Here is an 18,249-nt window from a genome sequence, read left to right on the forward strand (position 1 = left end):
CGTCTGAACCCTCCACCGTATAGATTTGTATATTTTGCGTGGCAAGGTCCTGCACCACACTGTCTTCATCAGCATCCTGAAATAGCAAGAAGATTGTGTATTACGGACTGTACAGCCAAAAGATAAGGTCTTAATTGAACATCTACCAAATTGCTTCCAACTCTTTAGAAACAAGAAAACCTGTAGCTGTCATAACTGTTGCACATAATGCACACCATTTACATAAGTGTTTGAGATGTTTTGCAAAAGTGTTTCGTTAAAAAGCGTATAATCATTTCACCAACAAATCAAAACATTTCAATGACCAAAGATAATGATCTGAACTGAGTCACATTTGTAAATATCTGTGTTTAGTCCTGACTCTGGGCACCAGCAGTAGACCACTCTCTGAGCTTCTCAGAGCCCGAGATGGTTCATATGGCTCTAACATGTCACACATGTACTTTGGTGCTAGACCATGAAGAGATTTGTACACAAGCAGAGCTGTTTTAAAGTCTATTCTCTGAGCAACAGGAAGCCAGTGCAAAGAACTGAGCACTGGACTAATATGCACGTATTTCCTGGTTCTAGTCAGGACTCGAGCAGCAGCGTTCTGGATGTACTGCAGCTGTCTGACAGCTCGTTTAGAGAGCCCAGTGAGCAGGCCGTTACAGTAGTCTAACCTGCTGGAGGCAAACGCATGGATTAGTCTCTCTAAGTCTGGTTTAGACACTATTCCTTTGATTTTGGCAATGTTTTTTAGATGATAAAAAGCTGTTGATGTTATTGATTTAATGTGGCTGTTAAAGTTCATTTCTGAGTCCAATATTACCCCTAGATTTCTAACCTGATTTTTAGGTTTTAGAGAGAGAGTCTCAAGGTGACTGATAACACTTTCTCTTTGTTTATGTGGGCCACAGACAATGATTTCAGTTTTGTCTGAGTTTAGCTGGAGAAAATTGTTTTGCATCCACACACTGATCTGTTCGATGCAGTGACAAAGTAAATCTACAGGCCCATATTCGCCTGCCGTCAGTGACACGTAGACCTGATTGTCATCTGCATAGTTGTGGTAGGACACGTTATAGCTGCGTATTAGCTAACCTAATGGAAGCATGTACGGATTGAATAATAGAGGTCCTAGGATTGACCCTGGGGAATCCCACAGGTCAAAGCCATTTGGTCTGAGACAGTTACCAATTTCAACAAAATACGTCCTGTCCTCGAGATAGGGCTTGAACCAGTTTAGTGCAGTACCAGAGATTCCCACCCAGTTTTCTAACCTCTGTAATAATATCCCATGGTCAACTGTGTCAAAGGCAGCGCTCAGGTCCAGCAGAACTAAGACTGAGACTTTGTCTGCATCTGTGTTCAGGCGGATATCATTTGTCACCTTGATCAGAGCTGTCTCAGTGCTGTGGTGGGGCCTAAAACCTGATTGGAAAGTATCAAAAGCATTGTTAGACAGGAGAAAGTCAGTAAGCTGTTGGTATACAACCTTCTCTAGGACTTTGCCTGAGAATGGCAGGTTTGATATGGGCCGGTAGTTGTTCAGTACTTTGGCATCAAGACTGCTCTTCTTTAGAAGAGGTTTAATGACAGCAGTTTTTAAGGCCTTTGGAAATGTTCCAGTCTGGAGTGAGATGTTGACTAGGTGAGTGAGTTGTGGTAACAAACTTCAAAATTCATTAGTGTAATGTAATACAATTCACGTAAATAGTCACAAGGGTGTGGGAAATTATGACATGTGTCATTCATAACTTAGTTGTATGTGTATGATACATTCGTGTGTGATACATTTTACAGAACATACACTGTGTGTGGAATTTGGTATCACAGCATATTGTGTATTGAATTATGATACATACCTTTTGATGAATTTCAGTTAAAGATTGTTGATGCACCCGGGGAAAAAAAAACTATTAGATTCATACAAGCACACACAACACATGAAACATTAACACTAACCAGTAAAGAGGTTTCTTCTCTTTTTTCCCTGTCAAAGGTTATTTTTGGGGAGTTTTTCCTGATCCGATGTGAGGTCCTGGGACAGGGATGTCGTATGTGTACAGATTGTAAAGCCCTCTGAGGCAAATTTGTAATTTGTGATATTGGGCTGTACAAAATAAACTGAATTGAATTGAAAACTACACAAATATTAAAAGTTTACATTTGCCTGTCCACATATGATTAACATCTGAGGATTACAGACTTAACAACATTGGCACTCACGTACCAGACAACATTTTAAGAGTTGTATTGTGAGAATAAGCAGATGAAGTATAACAACTATAGCATTGTAACATAAGATTTACATGCGTATTACTGTAGTCCGCAGCGTGGTCTTAATTACAGACCTCAAAACAGCATTCACATAGGCAGTTCGATGTAACATCAACTATCAGCACGAGCAGAGCTCACTCATTGAAACTACACATGGCGATCTGAATCTCCTGCTGCGGCCTCCCAGTACCATGAAGGAGACGTGACTGCGTGACTACTAACGACGGTGAACTTGGGATAGTCAGAGCGTGCACAAAACACAGTAACAGCCTGGAGCTGAATATCACGTCAGGTTAAAAAAAGAAGGGAAATAGCAGTCTTTGTTCATTTATTTCACTAAATATTCTCCAGAAATGTACCTTACCATTAAAGCTGCATGGTCTAACCCGACTGCTTTTAACAACATGTTAGGGTAACATTACTTGACAAAACAAAATGCAGTGATATTAATATAATTTGTGTGCCTCATTACTAACCTTTGGGAGCAATGCCTACAATTGCATTAACCTTAATGCGCTCTCTTCGCTAGCTACTTAGGTTAGCTTGTTGCGGCGAGGAAGGGGTGGAAACCACGAAACTCGGTCTGAGCTGGTGTCTCAAAAAGACATAATATATACGGGATAATGAGGAAAGTCATGAAATTGTGGCATTGAATTGACAACTTGTTCAGTCCTTTAGCGGCGTAAAGACAACGTAGACTGACTTTTTTTTTTTTAAATCACTTACGTTAGCTTAAGACTTAAGCTTATGACTTAAGTTAAATAAAGTTACAGCACAGTAAAGTTGACATGTTTGTTAACTTTTCAGTAGCACAAAACACTGTTCAACTGCTGCAACAACTTGGTTATAACTTGTTCGTCAACTAACTATGATTAAACAGGTCTTACCTTTGTGAAAACGGCAGCCCCTTCAACACGTGGCAGAAGATGTGCATGTGGCGCAGAATGCGTTAGTGGAAGTTGATTAAAAACAAGGACCTCCAAATGAGTAAAATTCATCAATTTCCTGCATCTTTACTGATGAAATATAATTAAAGTTTACTCAGTGATTCACAGCTGATTTTATTCACACACAATTAAGTAAAATGTAATTAATAATTAAACAACATTTCTTAAACTCATCTCAATGTAATTAAAAACGGTAGTCTTTTTTATTATGTAAAAGTTACTATTATTTATTTGGGAGATATTAATTCATTCAAATCCCAGTTTTTACAGTGAAAGGGCGACTGTGGCTCAGGGGTGAGCAGGGTTGTCCTTCAATCAGAGGATCGGCGGTTCGATCTCCGCTAGCTCATGTCGATGTGTCAATGTGTGTGAATGTTAGTTACTGTTGATGTGCAGGATCGGATCCTCCTATTAGTATGAATGTGTGTGAATAGGTGAATGATATCATGTAGTGTTAAAGTGCTTTGAGTGGTCGGATGACTAGAAAAGCGCTATCCATATATGTATATATACAAATAAGTTATAACTAAAATATGAACCTGTGCACAGTATAATAAATCATTCTGACAGGTGGCATTCTGCATAATGAGTACTTTAATTAGTGGTGATTGAGTACATTTGTTGATAATACTTCTGTACTTTTATTGAAGTAAGCATCTTAATACAGCGTGGTATTTGCTTTCACAGAGCTTGAGAATATCTCTCACAACACTTACATCATCGCTGCAGTTCCTTGAATGCCTTATAAGAAAAGAGCTGAGGGAACAGTGCTCTTCTCAAACGTCTCACATAAACTACGGGGGAGATCACAAGCTTCTCCTGTAACAGTGCAAAGGTAAGGTCTAGTGCAATATGTCTCGAGTTAGAAACACGTGCTTAAGCGCAGTGGACAGGACTCCCCCTGCACAAAGCAATCACAGCATAGAGCAATGCATTAAAAAGTGCAACAATATGAACAGCACCTCTGTACAATAACGAAAACTACACGAGTTGCAAACATGAGCTCCAGCTGCAAATAACAACTTCTGTCTTCAGTGACCATGTGCAGCAGATGCAGACTGTGTCTCTCTGTGCCGCTGCTGACACCGTGGTGAGCCGATGACTTATGGCCAATAGGCTTCATATCCTGCAGTCACCCGTCATCATTGAACTCTGCTCCCGGCAATGTGGGAATGAACCCGATTGTGCGTCTCATCCTTTCATCAGCTCGGAGTTATTAACACGAGTGTCAGACGGCGAATCCGGGTCCACCTCCATCGGTTTGCGGTACAGGACGGCTCCTGTCAGGACGGCCAGAGATAGCCGGGCCCGCCTGTTGAGGTGATGGAGCTTCATGAGGAACTCGTCGTTCCCGACGATGTAAACCAGCGGGTTTATGGCGCTGTTCAGACACGCCAGGCATCTGCTCACCTGATGCGCGATGTAGATGTCGCGGAAGCTCGCGTGGCAGACGCCGCGCATTTTCAGAATCCTGGTCGTCAGGTTGAGGTTTCGAAACACGTGGTAGGGGATGAAGCAGACGGAGAAAAGGATCACCAGGATCACGACCAGCTTCAAGCACCGCTGCTTCAGCAGCGGGTTGACGTTGGCTTTCTTGGCGAGAACCGCGACGACGTGCCCGTAACAGACCAGGATGATGACCAATGGCACGGCGAACCCCGTGACGGTCCAGCCGATGCTGTACGGCATGTAGCCTCGGATCAGCTCGTTCGACGTGGTGTCGTAACACGAATTCGAGGAACTCGGATCGTTCTTGTCGAAGAACATGTCGGGCAGGATCTGGATGATGACGAGCAGCCAGACCAGTGCGCTGACGGCCAGCGAGTGGCGGCTGGTGATTTTGCCCATCACCCACATGGGGTGCACGATGCCCAGGTACCTGTAGACGCTGATGCAGGTGAGGAAGCCGATGCTGCCGTACAGGTTCAGGTTGAAGCAGAAGCGGGTCACCTTGCAGAAAGTCTGGCCGAACGGCCAACGGCTGTTGCGCGCGTAGTAGTGCACGAGGAAAGGCAGGGTGGCCAGGTACAGCAGGTCCGCCACCCCCAGGTTGAACATGAACACGTTGATGCTTCCGATTTTGCTCCAGCTGGCGCACACGCTCCGGAGCCCCCAGATGTTGGACAGCGTCCCGACGATGAACACGGTGACAAAGACGGGGGGCAGAAAGGCGTGCGTGAAGTTCAGGTTGATGCTCTCGCAGGCTCCGTCCGTGACGTTTCCAGACATGTCTCTCAGTGTCCCCTCTGTTTTTTTTTGTTTTTTTTTAATCTCTCGTTTGTTTGACCTGAACTTCTACCCAAACACGTCGCAGCAGCAACCGGTGGCCGACTCGCCAAGACCGCGCATCTCCTCTGGATACTCCGTGTGTGCGTCGCGCAAAGCTGCTGGAAGGGAGAGCAAGGAGACGCCCGCCCACTTCCTGTCTCCGAAGGCGGCTGTGTTACACAGAGAACCACGCGGCACGCTTGGAAACAGAAAACAAAAATAACACATCGACTCTTCAGATATTTACCGAGAACACAGCTCACATCCTGTGAAGTAATTGCATCATCTCTGCCTGGCATGACAGATTAGGCTGCACGCGCAACTAACTGTTGCGCGTGCAGCCTGTAATAACTGTAATAACTTTTTTATATTTATTTTTATCTTGAAAGTCACCACGGTATTACAAAGTTTCATGGACTTTGAAGTAGTAAGGATATCAAACTAGCTCCTTAAGATTTATTGCACCTGTTGAATCACCTCCCTCTTGTCAAATACCGATTATGTAACAACTTCTCACAACGAGGTGGACCATGAGCGAAGATTGAAATCAAATACCAGATGCCATTTAACTATTCATACTAGTCATAAAACCAGTCAGTTTTATTAAACATTTGTGTTCTTGATTAACAGACAACCTTTTTCTTAATGACTACAGCGTTTTAAAAAATAAAATCAGATCTTTTAGAAACACATTGACAATTCATCCACACATTTGCAAACAAACACTGCAGAACCAACAGGTTTGGGAGAGCGCATGTGAATCTGTATCATTTAAAGGGCCAGTGTGTAAGGTTTAGTGGCATCTAGTGGTGAGGTTACAGATTGCAACTAACTCAACACCTCTCTGCTCTCCCCTCTCTTTCCAGGTGTGTTGGAGAACTACGGTGGCTTCCAGGTGATGTAAAAACACCTCTAGAGTTAGTTTGGTTTGTCCGTTCTGGGCTAGTGTAGAAACGTGGAGGACTCCACGAAGAGGACCTGCTCTCTTCGTAGATAAGGGCTCTCTAAGCTAACAAAAACACAACAATTCTTAGTTTCAGATTATATTGAAAACATAGTTATTCCGAAATCCTTCACAAGGACCCTTTAAAATATGTATGTAATGGGCAGTTTTATATAACTCCATTACTATTATACCATCCGTCCTCTAAAATCAGTGTGTCATCTGTAAATTGTGGACGTGTGTTCATGTTTTTAGTCGACCAATGAGAACATTTTCATGGTAGCTGCTTTTTGCAAACTCAGCGCCAATCTGTCTGCACAACCTGAAGGACATCAAAAATGACAATCCATAAATTTCTCCTGTGTAATTGGGATTTACGAAGCAAATATGTGTGTCAATAAACATGCAATTTAATCACAGCTTAACTTTAAAAGGTACACTGTGTAAAATGTAGCCACATGTTCCAAACGTGGTCCAAACAATCTAAATTTACAGACATCAGTTATAAAAAGAAAAAAAGAAAAGCCAAACACTAACCAACAGCAGGGCAAGAAAAACAGACGTTGACAAAACTGCTGAAACAGGATAGCACTGCTATCTTGTAATCTTCTCGTGTGGGGTCGGCCTTTAGTTGACATTACCTATCTTTGTGTTTACTGTGACAGTATCTTTCAGTCATACGATAAAAAAAACCAGTGGTTATTTGATTTACATTTTAAAATACACATTTTTAATAGTATTTTTTTAATGGTCAAAAAGCGATGGGACAAGCCGGGCCGGGCTAGATGGTCAGCTTACTCATTTCCATACAACACAACGCACCGGCGTCTTTGACATCAATACTGTAACACGATAATGTTGAATGTTGTAAACTTGAGGGCTGCATAACAAGACATAAACATAGCTTAACATATTATCCCCATATAAAGTTGTCGTGGCTAATATGTGGACAATCTAATTGCACATCCACGAGCATTCACTTGAAGTTGTATAGAAATGTAACTAAATGGGGCTCTTGCTTGTTTTTAAATCTAGGTAGAGATAACTGCATAAACCTCATTTACATACATTACAGTACATGCTTTCAAAATTGAGAGCCCATTTACAAAACTCTGTATTTGCTGTATTTATCCTAATACTCTTACTACAACAGCTATTGTCGAATGTCAAGTTCCCATCCTGATTGTAATATTTCCATACATTTCATCAATCATGTGTCATCACTTTTGGTCACTTTCCTCAGCGACGGGTCCCGCCCATCTCTCTTGTAGCTGGATGCACATGCAGCTCACGGCCAGAGTAGGATATTCCGGGCAGCTGTGGACTGGCGGCAGTTGGAGATGCTGCAGGAGCAGGACTCGATCACCATCACCTGCTGTTGGGTGAGCCTGTTATGGGGGCAACGGAAAACCATCCGCACTGTCCTGGTGTGGGAGGGGCTGCAGCAGCGTCCCTCCGGACAGGTCAAGGTGCAGAACCTGGGACGGTAGGCTCTGGTGCTCCAGCAGCCCTGCTGTTCGAGCTGAATGGACAGAGGTGAACTGTAGCTGCTCTCGCACCCCCCCGAGCCCTGAAATACACAGTGACAGGAAACATTGTAGTAGTTATTTTGTTACTCTTGTTACATATACAACGATATGTATAATTCTAGATTTCTACGTCCTTTTATATCTAAATTGAGACTTTTCTCATCTGGCCTTATAGCTCAACGTTTGCAACATGAAATGGAATGTATTGGTAAGAAGACAATAATCCATAATGTTCCTTTTAATACCGTGTTGTTGTGACCAAGCTTCAGACTCTTTCAATGAAAGCCGGTGACATGAAGCTACAAACTGAAACACAACACTTGCGTGACGCGCTACAAATCAAAGTTAAACTGGTCTCAACTTTAGCATTCCAGTGACCAATGAGTGAAGCGTCAACAAATCATACGGTTTTGTTTCACCCTCTTTTGTTCCATCTTTTAAACAGCAACACTTCAACGGCAATTTGCCAACAATGTAGCTGGCCATGCTTGGCCGTTTGGTTGCTTGTGTCGCTCTGGTGTGACCATAGCATTAGTCAATCACATTCCACCAGCCTCTCTTTGCAGGTTCAACCAAGAGGACTTTAGAAGCCACAATGAGGGGATAGACCCACAACAACAGTACAGATGCACAAAGCCTTCGGCAATGAAAGCTGATAGCAAAAATGTGATGCTAACTGGAGCAGCTGATTCGATTGGATATGTATATTTCTTTTAAAGAAGAAAGTGTCACTATTATGGGACAGGGATGTCGTATGTGTACAGATTGTAAAGCCCTCTTAGGCAAATTTGTAATTTGTGATATTGGGCTATACAAAATAAACTGAATTGAATTGGCGATGTGGACCGTCTTATACATCAAACATTTAAATGCCTTTTGAAGAGAAACTCAAGATTAAACTCCTCAATTGCCACTAGTTTCAGGATAGTTATAGACCAAACCTCTGGTAAAAATGATACATTTTACCAACAGGGAAAAAAAGGCAAACTGCTAGCTTTGTCAGAGAAGAGGTCTTTTTGCTTCCTGTGTGTATTGTTAGGAGAGGATCGTACCTGGTCAATAACAGGCTTTTAGGATCTAAAACATCTTTCTGAGAGAATTACCAATAGAATTTGGGCTTGCTCTGCAGAGCAAACATAGCCACCCAAACGTAACGTGCAGACAGGATTATCACCTGTGTGGGAAATGTGAGCTAGCACATTATGTCAAAATGTACCTAAAACCAGCTGTTTAAGTCAAAATGTCCACTGCAGAAAAGACCTACCGTGAGAACAACTCACAAGTCTAGTTTTTTCAGATGATTTTGTATGTTCCATATTGTTCATGATCAAATCATGTGGATCAAAATGGAAAAGCAGAACATCACTCAAAGCATTTGTAAATGGTATACATGTTCTTGTGTTTGATCACTGGACCTGTGACTGTAACTGATGAATTCAGTTAAGTCAGTTACACACTGACCAGCTGTAGCGTTGGGAGCCCCGGCATCAGAGTCTGGCACGGCCTGACCTGGCACAGTCTGGTCTCAGTCTGCAGGCGGCAAACCCAGTTCCTGTTTGTTTTGCGGGTGGAGACACCTGGGCCACAGCTGCGGGAGCAGGGGCTCCAGTCTGAGGTCCACTCGATACAGTTGGACATGGAGCCAAACGACGGGCCAGACAGTCCACGGCCGTAGTCCTGACGTGTCTGCTCAGCTGGAAAAAAAAAACCAGAAGAGGAAAATATTCACTCTCTGCACCAAGCTGAACGTTGTTTAACAAGGACAGCTTTGATTAAAGCTCATAAGCCAGAAAATGCAGTACATATGCAAGTCTGGAATGTTGTAAACTGCTGCAAGGGCGAGGTCGGTTTGCTAAGAATAGCGCTCACAGATGTTTCACACAGATGCTTAATCTCCCCGACTCCTTTGGTATTGAAATCTGTTTATTTCACCACAACCCAAAAGTGACCTTAAACATGACTATTGACTCGTTGGTACATGTGTCCAAACACCTGCTGACCTGATTTAAAAGATGCCCTGAAGGAAACAGCTGAAATTCATCCAATTGACCCTTGGCTAAACCCCGCCCCCTGCTGATACTCCATTAGGCTGTGAGAGCTGCCAAGGAGCCCACACTGTCACTAACTGATCTGAAGAATTATGTACCCAAAAAAAACTTGGAAAAAGAAGGGTCTACATTATGCATCTGAAGGATGTACCAGGATGTCAAACTTGTTCAGTAGTGAAAACAGATTTAAAAGATTAAGATAGAAGCTAAAGCTACCAATGTAAAATGGACAAGTTATAATCATCAACAAGCTAAAGCAGCATGTGTATACATTTAACCTATATCCTTACATACCAACATGGGTAATGATGCGTTAATTTCCTCTACTCATGTTAGCTCCATGAGTTTTTATGGAGAAACATAACATTTTATAAATATATATCTCCTTCCAGCCTCTCTGGGTAACAAGTATCACTATCACAAAATGTTTAACTATGAAGTTTCAAACCCACTAAACCAGCCTGAAAATGAAGACCATCTGAAACTACGTTGAGTCTTTGGAGCCGAGACGGATAGTTGCTGATGCTCTGCTATGATTGGCCAGTCTAGGGGGCTAGGGGGTCAGGACTTAGCAAGGGGTTGATCCTTCAGTCTTTTACTGGCAGGGATGAGATGTAAACGCCTCTGAAGTCTTCAAGTGGTATATTTTAATAATGTTACTTTTTGATATGACTCTTAATAGCCAGACTGTATACCAGCAAGTACTATTCTGTTCATCTAACCTCTGTCGATATGTTTCCAGCCATATTTGTTTGGTGTTGTTGATCATCAACCCCATTACCTGTTGATGGATTTGAGGAAATGCTGTTGTCCAGGCCCTCACACAACCACTCTTTGCAGCAGTGTCCCGGTAGTCGCACCAGCTGAGGGTTGTGGCACTGATCAGCGGGCCTCTGCAGATCATCACTGCACAGGGGCACACAGGTGACCCCTCCCCCCAGACAGTGGCAGAGCTGGGCACAGGAAGGTTGAAATGCTTGTCCCTCCTCCAGCCTCCTACCATTTACCTCACAGCCCAGCTCGTTCCGACCTGATCCCGGCAAAGGGAGGGGGAAGGGAATGTTATGTGGGTGGAAGGGTCACACGTACTATATCACGTCTGTGCCAAGATTGAGGTGAGTTATGGGAGACATGTGCAGACAAATATCCTGTAGGAAATGTTTTGCTATTCAGTCATTACTGGAACTCTTGGGTGTACATAGCAGTTTAGTCGGGAATGGAGTTGCTGGTCTGTTTTATCAATAAGTGAAAACAATAAAATATGCCTGCTTTATAATGCTGTTCACTGAAAAGGATGCAGGTAAATCAAGTACATGAAGTCGAAAGGATGTTTATTTTTCTTATGATGAATGACAATATCAAGATTAGGAAATAGTGATACCAGTGGTTGCCTCGTAGTAGCTGTAGGCAACACCAGTACTATCAATAGTAGTTGCAGCAGCATCAGAAGTATAGGTAACATAAAACTATAGACAAGTATGTTACCAATACTTCTGTCCAGCCCATTTGTCAAAATAAATGTTGACATTTTACTTTTTTTGAAAATCCCAGAGAAGTTAAATGTCGACTGATTGTTATTTAACGTTACAAGGTCTAATTATGAGTAGATCAAGCAAGATAGTCAACTAAATGTGATTAGAGGAAGTGAAAAGTTAAACAAACACAGGACGTTCACCTAGGAGATCCCCATTCATGTCCCATAAGGGTGATTGTTATATATTCAGAGTAGTTACGTTGCTACGGTTGTTATGTTATAATGTTATATTATGTTGTTACGGTTGTTATGTTATTACGGTATTATTTCAACACAATCCATGATCTTTATTCAAACCATCACCAAGTAGTCATATTTCCAAAACCGAACCAAGCATTTCAAAACATTAACCAAGCGTGATACAAGGCTGACGTGAAACATACTTTTTTATATCAAGGGACGTACAATGCTAAAAAAAATTCTGCCGACTGGGTTGTGCTTTCTTAGCAGTAGTGGTACCGTTAACAGCAGGCTCAAGTTGTGCTTCAGAGATATTCAATTTACTTTCATGTATCACCCAGAAAAGCAGAACATTCTCACATTTGAGATTTCGTACTTGAACAATTATTTTAAATGACTTAAAGTTAGGGTTGGCGAACTTGAGAAACTAGCATTAAAAATGATGCACCCTAAAGACCCAGCCTAGTGTTGCCAACTGTTTTCCAATAAAAGTAACTAGCAGCACTTGTTCCAAGAGTTGCTAAATCTAGCAAGAATGTCTCCAGGTGATGGCCCTTCAGGCCTCCCTTCAAAGCCCCTTCCCCAAGATTATCATAAAGAACATAAACAACAAACATGGCTACTGTCAGTACTCAAAGCCGTCAAGATGGCAGATTGTGGGAGACTCCAGTGGACAGACAGAATACGTGCTGGCAGGTAGAAAGACAATATTTCATTCAGATTTCATACAGTCCTGTGACGGCTAGCTACCTTTTTTGTTGTCAGAGCATTTGTTTAACTGATTGCTGTCATGATGTAATGCCTTTAAATGATTAAAGATAACACGTAGGAAGCACAACTCATAGTAATTAGCATAGTATAGGCATAGCAGTTTGTCAGTATTAGCACAGCACTTGCAGGTCTGATCTAAACTAATTGGTGTCAGTATGAGTGTATTCTGTTCGCACCGACACACTGTCCCGGCCCTCCGGGGAAGCTGGCGCTGGAGTCACACTGCAGTCCTCGGCGGGTGTCACAGGGCAGCCGGTCGGTGCAGGCTTCGCCTTCCTGCCTAGCACAAACCTGGCAGCACCCGCAGCTGTCTGACACCATGGGAACACCAACAGGGCAGCGTGGCGTGGTGGGCGGGCACTGACATGGCCCAGAGCACAGCTGGCACCACACCTGAAGTCAGAGTAACAAAACACAGCGACTGGTTGTGCTCTCTGTTTGAACAGCGACCATCTGGCTCAACTGGTATTCAAATAAGTGTTAAGTGCTGGAGTGGATTTGGCCCCAAGACGGGTATTGACTCACACACACACACACGTCACAGAACTGCTTACACAGGAACAACTTTCAACTGAAGAAATAGCTCCAGTCAATCCTGTTGACTTTTTCAAGCAGGACACGCAATCTTTTCATATTTTGTGGATTCGGAATTTGGAAATATCATAAATCTGGTCTCTACATACGATACTGATGTTCTACTTTAGGACTCAGTATGAGTCATCTGTAGTCCTATGCAGCTGTACACAAGTTCATACAAGTGGCAATAGCATGAAGGGCATTAGCAGAGGGGTCCTGGGCAGAGCCATGCAGAGGACCCCACCACATGGGAGCAAGACACACAGACTTTAGAGGCACTGAGCCTCTTTCTGTTGCGCTTTTGTGTTATGGTTGTTTCTTTGTGGTCATTTTGTGTCTCTGTGGAGTAGTTTTGCATCTCTTGGTAGTTGGGTTTGGTGTAATTGTGGATCTTTAGCCCTTTTTTTTGCATTTCTTTGATCAGATAATTCCAGTATGTCAATGTTTTGCTATGTTTTGCTAAAACGAAAGGTTCAGAACTAAATGAAGTGAAAGCACTGACACGCACCATCAAACAAACAATAGTCACATCACTACCGGATTCAGTGCAGAGTGGCAGTTACACTCGCAAAACACATGTGTGAAGGCGAATGACTATCATTTAGTACTTCTGTACTTCCTCTTTCTATCAGATCTGTTGAATGTGGTTTGTTATAAGTGGCTGCCAAAAACTCATTTCTATAGATAGGCTTTTTTAATAAATACTCTGTTTGCCTCTACTTTAGTTTTATTTAACTCTTGGTTATGTATCATGCATATCATGTATGTGGATGTTTGCTTCCGTGTGTGCTGAGTATTTTATCCTATATTTGTCTACTTTTTAACTGTGTTCTAAAAAACAATCATTATTATTATTATTATTATTATATCAAGCATGAACAATTTAGCAAAACGGTCAGACATATAAATAAAACATGTGCAAAAAAACCAACAACTAAAAACTACATTAATGAATAATACATTATTTACATAATTATCAGTATAACAGTCAACAGTATGACTAGAACTCATAACTCCAACTACTCCTGTGATTCCCCTCATATGATGAATGATGGCATTATGGAAACAACGAGGACATCCCCTACCCAAAGGTTATGATATGGGGAAAGCCAGACTTCACACAGTAAAGCTATCATCTATGACTGCAGATAACGGAAATTCTCTAAAACATCTTCATATAATTAATTACAGACAGATGGTCTTCTACATATACAGAGAGGATATTGATATGTTTCTCACCTGAGTGATGATACACAGCAGCAAAGAGCAGACCAGCTGGGTGTCCCTTCTGTCCATGTTCCTCACCTCTGCCTCTTGTTCTCTTTCTTTTGTCCAGTCTCCCTCCCTTGTTCTCCTGCTCCTCCTCTGGACAAGAGTGTAGATGTGTTTATTCCAAGGTGCCTGCCTTTGTTCATTTATACCGTCCAGGTTCTGATGTCACAGCCGGTGGACTGCAAAGTAAATAGTCACTGGAAAATAATGTAAACTCCCAGGCCTATCATAAAGCTATAGGCCTCATCAAAGCAGCAACAATCATTTTCTGTATACCAGATTATGATTGTTTTGTAATTGACTCGATGCCATTGTAAATGAGGGTCGACCCTTAGTGATCTCACAAGTATAAATTAAAGTTGAATGAATTAATAATTGCCTCCTTGATGGTGAATAGACTGACATTTTAGCTATATCAACTTAATGAGGGGATTTTACACTCTGTATTTACCACTATTTATTCGAATGTGGGACTTTCGGGATCTAGATAGTGGCCACACAAATGAAGAAGAAGCAGAAACTAGAGTCTGCTAACAATCCCACAATGCAATGAGTCACATTTCATAGATGTGTAAACTCTCGCTGTGGTACCTCCCTATCAGCGATGACGCAGTAGACGACTGAGAGTCTGTTCTCTGGTAATGATGAATAAGTGAAGCCAGTCATTTTAGGACACAGCTAATGTTGTGTTTACAGCGTTATGCGGCCCCAGGTGGTTAAATGTGAATATAATCCCCTTTTAAGACGAATAAACCCACCTCAATCAATCTGAGTAACCCATTTCACATTATTATATTCAGTGTTAATCAACACTATTTTAGTGTTTGTTTGCGTGTGTAGGCCAACTACACGTTATGATGTAAATGACTGCTGATGATGACCTCCTGTCAAACTGTCAGAATCAATGCTGGATATTTGTCTCCACCTAGTGGTTGAATTAGATCAATGTATGCCCCATTGTGCAGCTTCACTCCGTTTATTGGAATACTTCATTTTCTTCGATGCAAAACACTCTGTTAAATTTTTTTAGGATTAAAAAGAAAAATTGTATATGCACGCCATTACTTTTTTTATTTACAGCTTCCATATATTTTAGGAAATGTTCACTAGAAACTCCACTTAAAGTTTCAAATGTTCCACATGTTTCATTCAACATATTTGATGTTTACATAATGTAATGTTCAGAGCTAGAGTGGTGACATCACAGGTAGAGTGAATAGCTTCAACCTGTTCCTATTCCTACAATTTTCCTACACATGTTGGGGTTCAAAATGAAGGAAAATGTGTGCTCATTCATACAATGTCACTGTGGAAACCTCCCTGACGTGTCACGTGTGCGTGCGTGCGTGTGCGTGTGCACGTGTAGATTGTAACTATAGAATACAAACTCCTCCTCAGGTCCCCAAATCCCCAGAAACAATAGCAAATACAGTTGACAGTGACAATATGTTATTCTTAAATGTTCTTTTTTAATCTGTTCTGATCTAATGTGCGTGTTTAAAGCCCAGACCGACGTAAATGAACGGATTGTAGTACAGCTATTTCACCCCTTGGTGGCACTGTTGAAAAACTGTTGTCACTCAGCACCAATAGCAGCTGTCCTCAGCACTGACACACTGGAGGAAGATACAGATGTGTTTTTAGCTGTTTTGCATATATATATATATATATATATATATATATATATATATATATATATATATATATATATATATATATATATATATATATATATATATATATATATATATATATATATATATATATAGTCATTTATTTGTGTTTATGTTGTGTAAGTGTTGTGTAAGTTTGTCAAATGTAAACTTGGACCAGAGGAATGTGGTGGTATGTATTATAAGAATCATAATTATGTTGATAAAATGTTTTTTTAAATACACCTATAAATAATAATAATAAATAGAAGAGTGCTGTGACAGTGAAAGGGCTAACTTTAATTCCAGTATCAACACGTGGTTTTCTGGTGACAACCAGGAAGCCCCGTCTCAAATGACAAGCTTGAGCAAGAGGAGACCAACACCTGTCGACTTGAAAGGGGAAAGGTTGATTGACTTGAATCTGGATGGTGACCTGTCCTCTCTCTGAATATGTTCTCCCCGTTTCTGTCAAATATACACTTCATAAATCAAGAGACCAAGCTGTTCATACTCTGTCAGGGCAACCTGAGATCTTCATGCTCTCACATTTTTATTCATGTTTAAATGAACTCAAAGGTCGGTTTTGTGTATACAATGTGGATGTAATTCCCTTGTTTTCAACTAATCAAATGTGCAGACCAAACCAACAGTGAATGTGTCCACTAAATAGTAGTGTGTGCATCCAAACCCTGATATATACCCCGCAGTTTATTTTGATCCCACTGTGTTTGGAAAAGACTGTCTTTTGTGAAATTGAAACTTCATATATTTGTGAGCTGTTTCTAAAGATGTTCGTCTTTAGGAAGCAACGGACATGGAGCTTAGAGCCACACAAAGGGTTGTAAAGATAAGCTAACAGACTTCTCGTGGGATTCCTCGACAATAACAAAGATGTAGACTATTACCAGCCTCATCCTTTGATTATAGTGCATCATATCATCAGAAATCAAATTAAGAATTTGATCAATATTCACTACATTCATGCTATGCATTTTCCCACTGATGTTCTTGTTATATTTGAAATTCACTAATTCAGATTGAGATTCAACTTCATTACAAGTAGTACAAGTACTATCGGCAACGAAATGCAGTTATAGCATCTGACTAGAAGTGCAAAATGAAGCAGTAAAAGTGCAGTGCAATGTTCTAGATAAATGCTGACCATACAATGACTCAGCGTTTCTCATCAGTGATCAGTGATACTTTGGAATCAGTGGCTGATTGATCTTTTGGTCTCTTCAGACGAGTTCAGTGTGATCTTGTTTTAGCCAGTTGAATAACTACTATGTGGTGGAATCGAGATAACCGCCTCCAACTGATCTACATTCTGTTTTATCCATCTATGTTCTCTTCAAGGGGGTGGGGGGGTGGGGGTTAGCCCAGCTCACTGTGTTCTGGATACTAAAGGTGTTAAGTGGAGGTCCTAGTAGTTGTTGTGTGTTGTATTATATGAACATAAGTCACAGCACATTGGTTTGTAGCATATTTCCCCAGTGAACGCTTATTTACTCACTCACAGCAGAACACTCTCCCTAGTGATCAGTGGTTGAACTGGTCAGTGACATTTGGGCTGAGCTGGTTAGAGTGGCTGCAGAGCGCCTCAGTCCCAGAGAAGCAGTGAAGGGACAACAACAGGGAAAGAAGTGGGAATGAGGAAGCAGATCCTTGCGTTTGCATACTGAATGTCAGACAGTGTTGGGCCTGTCACATTCCAACTATGCATCCTTTCAGGGCTGGGAGAGTCTGAGGGTGAATGAGAGGGCTATTGTTGGTGATTAATTACATAGATCACGGCTTGACTGATTTTACACAGAGAAACAGGATCTTCTGTCAGTGTAGATTGATATCTTCTCTGCTCCTCTCTGTGAATGGGATGCTAGCTGTCGGACAGGAATGGATGACTGAGTTGTCTCAATCGAAAGGCAAAGGCTGCTGTTGCCACGAGCATTTGAAGTTCTCCATCAGCAATGATACACACCAACAGAGTTCAGAGAAGCAAGTGGCCAGCGTTCTGACAAATGAACCTTCAGACAGGGAGAACTGTTTCACTCACCCACCTCACTCCCTTGAAAAAAAGCCTCATCAGCCAGTTTGATCCTGAAGCCGCTCCATAATAAATTATTTAGTTGTAGTACTATATTTATTTTAGGATGATCAGCATGTTAAGTGACAGGTTATCAGCAGATAATGGAGCAGGTTATCATAATAAAGCATCATTACCATATCGAAGCTTAAATCCAAGTTAATTGACCATTTGCTAAGCC

General features: G+C 41.6%; 2 protein-coding genes across 3 annotated transcripts; both read right to left on the minus strand.

Annotated features, from left to right (window-relative positions):
* Positions 1-3,785: 3,785 nt before the first annotated feature.
* Positions 3,786-5,729, minus strand: LOC117730596 (P2Y purinoceptor 1-like). The gene has a single exon (XM_034532400.1). The coding sequence runs from the start codon at positions 5,436-5,438 to the stop codon at positions 4,401-4,403; it is 1,038 nt and encodes a 345-aa protein (XP_034388291.1). The 5' UTR covers positions 5,439-5,729; the 3' UTR covers positions 3,786-4,400.
* A 312-nt stretch (positions 5,730-6,041) lies between these two features.
* On the minus strand, positions 6,042-14,867 carry LOC117730595 (CCN family member 5-like). 2 transcript variants are annotated; one of them, XM_034532399.1, is made up of 6 exons: positions 14,782-14,843; positions 14,298-14,509; positions 12,659-12,875; positions 10,779-11,027; positions 9,411-9,643; positions 6,042-7,990 (listed from the first exon to the last, which is right to left on the minus strand). In XM_034532399.1, the coding sequence occupies exons 2-6, from the start codon at positions 14,352-14,354 to the stop codon at positions 7,709-7,711; spliced, it is 1,038 nt and encodes a 345-aa protein (XP_034388290.1). In that variant the 5' UTR covers positions 14,355-14,509; positions 14,782-14,843; the 3' UTR covers positions 6,042-7,708. The 2 variants fall into 2 exon arrangements, with proteins under 2 accessions (XP_034388290.1, XP_034388289.1); XM_034532398.1 differs by having other exon boundaries at positions 14,298-14,867.
* Positions 14,868-18,249: the final 3,382 nt, after the last annotated feature.

This window comes from Cyclopterus lumpus, chromosome 5 (genome assembly GCF_009769545.1).
Source record: "Cyclopterus lumpus isolate fCycLum1 chromosome 5, fCycLum1.pri, whole genome shotgun sequence".
Lineage (NCBI taxonomy): Eukaryota > Metazoa > Chordata > Actinopteri > Perciformes > Cyclopteridae > Cyclopterus > Cyclopterus lumpus.